The following is a 3854-nucleotide window of genomic DNA, read 5'->3' on the forward strand; positions in this document are numbered from 1 at the left end:
CCCCAGGTGGTGCGCGTCGGGGGCGAGGAGAGGGAAGTCACCGTGCGGGGCCTGGAGCCGGGGCGCAAGTACAAGATGCACCTGTATGGCCTGCATGGGGGACAGCGCGAGGGGCCCGTGTCCACCGTGGGCGTGACCGGTGAGTGAGGGCTAAAGGGTCCCAGGATTGGGCTCGAGAAAGTTCCCATTAATGGAGTCTCTCGTCTCCTCTCCTGGATATCCTAAAGCCTCAGCCTCTGAACCCCATTGTCCTCTTAGCAGCTGTGATGGGCGTGCCGGGCAGGAGGAGTAGGTCAGGGCAGGGCCGCCTGTCTCAGGGAGGCCTAGGCGTGAGGCCTTCAGGGCAGTAACCCTCTGTGCTTTGCCTGGGAGCTCTGGATAGAGCCCGTTTTGTGGGTTGGCACATATGCCTTGAAATATTAATGCATTCAACAAATACTTATTATGTAAAACTTCAAACATATTTACAAAGAGAAAGAATAATATAATGAACTCCCCTGTATCTGTCGACCATTCCCACCAAATGTCAGGGCCTGTGGGATGTGTGGCTCACCCTCACCCACTCCCTGCCTGCCCTCTCCCCACAGACTGTGCTCTTTATAAGCAGCTTTACTGGAGTATATAATTGACAGACCATTAAATGCACCTGGTGTCGATTTTCAGTGTATTTAACAGAGTTGTGCACCCTTCACCAATTACCTTGTTTTTTCACCACCCAGGAAGAAACCTCATGTCCAGACCCTCTTCAATGCCCAGCCCCACCCCCCAAGTATACTTTTCTGTCTCTGTAATCTGCCGTTTCTGGACATACCGTATAAATGGAATGTTTTGTGCCTGGCTTCTTACACCGGGCACGTTTTAGAGATTCATCCATGTTGTAGCATGGAGTAGTACTCATTCCTTTATAGCCAAATCATGTATTCTGTGTGTGGATAGACCACTGCAATATCTTAAACTCATCCCAGACACTCAACACTCCATCACTACATATTTAAGTGTATTCCTCTCTTTAAAAAGACTATTTAAAAGTCACCATATCCGAGCTCTGAGCAACAGGGTCGCCGGTTCGATTCCCGGCCTGAGCTGGGCTGCTGCTGAGCTGCCAACAGGTAGCAGGATGGCTCAGCTAAAAAAAAAAAAAAAAGTCTATCATAATTATTATACCTTTCAAATGAACAGTCATTCCTCAATGTCCTAAGGTTCCTAAGGTTTCCGGGTAGTGCTACAATATCCTGATCGTTTCATAATTATTGTTTTGCAATTTGTTGCTGGAATTTGGTCTAAATAAGGAGGATAGATTGTACTTGGGCGAATTGGAATTTTAGACAGGCGTTCAGGGAAGGCATCAGAGAGAAGGTGACAGTTGAACTAAGACTCAAAGGTAGCACCTGAAGGAAGAGCATGCAGGCAGAGGGAACAGTCAGTGCAAAGGCTCCGAGGCAAGAGGCTGGCACCGTAGATGAACCATAAGGAGGCCGCAGAAGGACTTTGATGGTCATAACCAGAAATGGATCTTAAATTAGGCCCAGAGCTAGCCCTGCTTCTGGCCTGAATCCAGGAGAGCTGGGGTCTTGGCAACTCCTTCCAGCAACAGGAAAGCTTCTGTTTGCGTCTCTTCTCAGCCCCTGAAGAGGAGTCCCCTGCCAGCCCCGCTCTGAAGCCACAGCTGGGAGAGCTGACTGTGACAGATGCCAGCCCGGACTCCCTGCGCCTCTCCTGGACCGTCCCCGAGGGACAGTTTGACCACTTCCTGGTTCAGTACAAGAACGGGGACGGGCAGCCCAAGGTGGTGCGGGTGCCAGGACACCAGGACGAGGTCACCATCTCGGGCTTGGAACCAGACCACAAGTACAAGATGAACCTGTACGGCTTCCATGCCGGCCAGCGCCAGGGCCCCATCTCCACCATCGGTTTCACTGGTGAGTGTGCCATTGGACACTGGGCCCTGCCCTGAGCTGGACTCAGTTTCCTTTTTACTGTCCGTATTAAGGCGTTTTTGTTCCATTGTTCCTGAGGTTGAGCCTCCTGAGCTCCTGGGTCCATTTCTGATTGTGTTGTCACTGCGAGCCTTTGGGGTTTACCCAGCTGTCGCACCCTTTCCATGTGTGCTCTTTGGATACTTGAAGAGGCAGGGCACTAGGGAAATAACACAGACTCAGGCAGACATCAGGTCAACCCTAGCCTGGCCCATTCGAGCTGTGTGACCTCAAGAGAATCAGAGGTTTCTCTGTGCCTCCCTTTCCTCCTCTATAAAGACAGAATAGCCACTCCTGTCTGGCAGGGTGCACATGCGTGTGCCTCGGCTCACACACAATGAATGGTAACTACAGGTTTCCCCTTCTGAGGAAAGTAATTGTTTCCTGAAAACCCTTAGAGTGACTTTTCCTCATTACCATTAATTTCAGTGGGAAAAATTGGTCATGCTCTCCAGCCGCCAAATTGAGACCCATTTGTGCTAAATCAACAGTGAATCCTGCTGGCATGGATACTATTAGATGAGTAGTTAATATCAGACATATTCGAAACTTGACAAGGCGCTTTCCCTCATTCATTTCTCCCGAATATGGAGGTGCGTCGCTTTGTAAACGGTGTGTTGCAGCTATTACCCCAGAGATGCTTCAGGCCCAGTTCCCAAACAGCAGACATACGAGCATGTTGATTTTGTAATTCAGCTATTAAGGCAGAATAAAACCCTACAATGGACAGAAAAGATGAAAGAAATCATTGAGACCAAAGCACATGATCCCACTGATGGCAAATGGGTCTGTCACAGGGCCCAATGGGTCATCTCTGCCGTGTAAGTGAGTGGAGAACTATTACCAGTCTGAAAGTGGCCTGACTGCAAAGCGGGTCTCATGTATTCTCATCTCTTTGCTCTCAACTGAGAAATCTTAACTGGTTTCTAAATATGCTCAGAGCAGTCTTCTAAACCAGAGGAGGTGCGAAAGGAAAACACTCATGAAATGGAATTCCCAAACCTGAGGAAATGTACCTCCTGATGTGATGTGTGTTAACGCTTGGTGCTGTTAGTTCTGTCCCACTGGACGGATTTGTTCTACAGCCCCCAAGGGTTCATGCATGCACACCTTCAGTGTCATCGGGGACCCAGCTACCATCATGATGTCACCACAAGTGTGTGCCCTGTCCCCTGGTGGGTGAGGATTCAAACCAGGGAAATGATGTCTTAATCCCGGGGCACCGGAATCCATCTCGGGGCACTGGTGTGTCTGGGAGATACCCAGGCATGTCCACACATTCTTTATCTCCTGATCTAGCCTCGGGAAAGGACCAAGAAGTGACCCCAACCCCAACAGACCTGCCCACCATGACGCCCCAGCCTCCCATCAAGCCGCGCCTGGGGGAGCTGGCAGTGACTGACACCACCCCCGACTCCCTGCGCCTCTCCTGGACTGTCCCCGAGGGACAGTTTGACCACTTCCTGGTTCAGTACAAGAATGGGGGCGAGCAGCCCAAGGTGGTGCGGGTGCCGGGACATCAGGACGAGGTCACCATCTCGGGCCTGGAGCCTGATCACAAGTACAAGATGAACCTGTATGGCTTTCATGGTGACCAGCGCCAGGGCCCCGTGTCTGCCTTCGGGGTGACAGGTGAGAGGACGGTGGCAGCCCCAGGGTGGGAGCCTAAGGAGGATCACACTCTGTGTGATGGGGGAGTGGGGTGCAGGGGCCCCTCTGCTGGAGGCTGAGCCATGGTGCCCTTTGTGCCTCCCCCCTGTGATCCCCGAGGACCAGCAGGCCCCCTGGGCAGAGCAGGGCCTCCGTGAGTTGTGCTGGTGGCTGCCCTGAGTCCACCACAGCTGACCGTGAGGCTCTGGGCATGTTTGTGAGGTGGCA

At 51.9% G+C, this 3854-nt stretch overlaps 1 protein-coding gene across 1 annotated transcript in view; it reads left to right on the top strand.

Moving 5' to 3' along the window:
- The window catches only part of TNXB (tenascin XB), a 70212-nt gene that overhangs the window by 42194 nt on the left and 24164 nt on the right, over positions 1 to 3854 (top strand). Inside the window, 3 exon segments of the mRNA XM_019626683.1 lie at positions 7 to 139; positions 1623 to 1919; positions 3276 to 3608. Coding sequence (XP_019482228.1) covers positions 7 to 139; positions 1623 to 1919; positions 3276 to 3608 — 763 coding nt within the window.

The sequence above is a fragment of the Hipposideros armiger genome, unplaced genomic scaffold, assembly GCF_001890085.2.
Source record: "Hipposideros armiger isolate ML-2016 unplaced genomic scaffold, ASM189008v1 scaffold_687, whole genome shotgun sequence".
NCBI classification, from domain to species: Eukaryota; Metazoa; Chordata; class Mammalia; order Chiroptera; family Hipposideridae; genus Hipposideros; species Hipposideros armiger.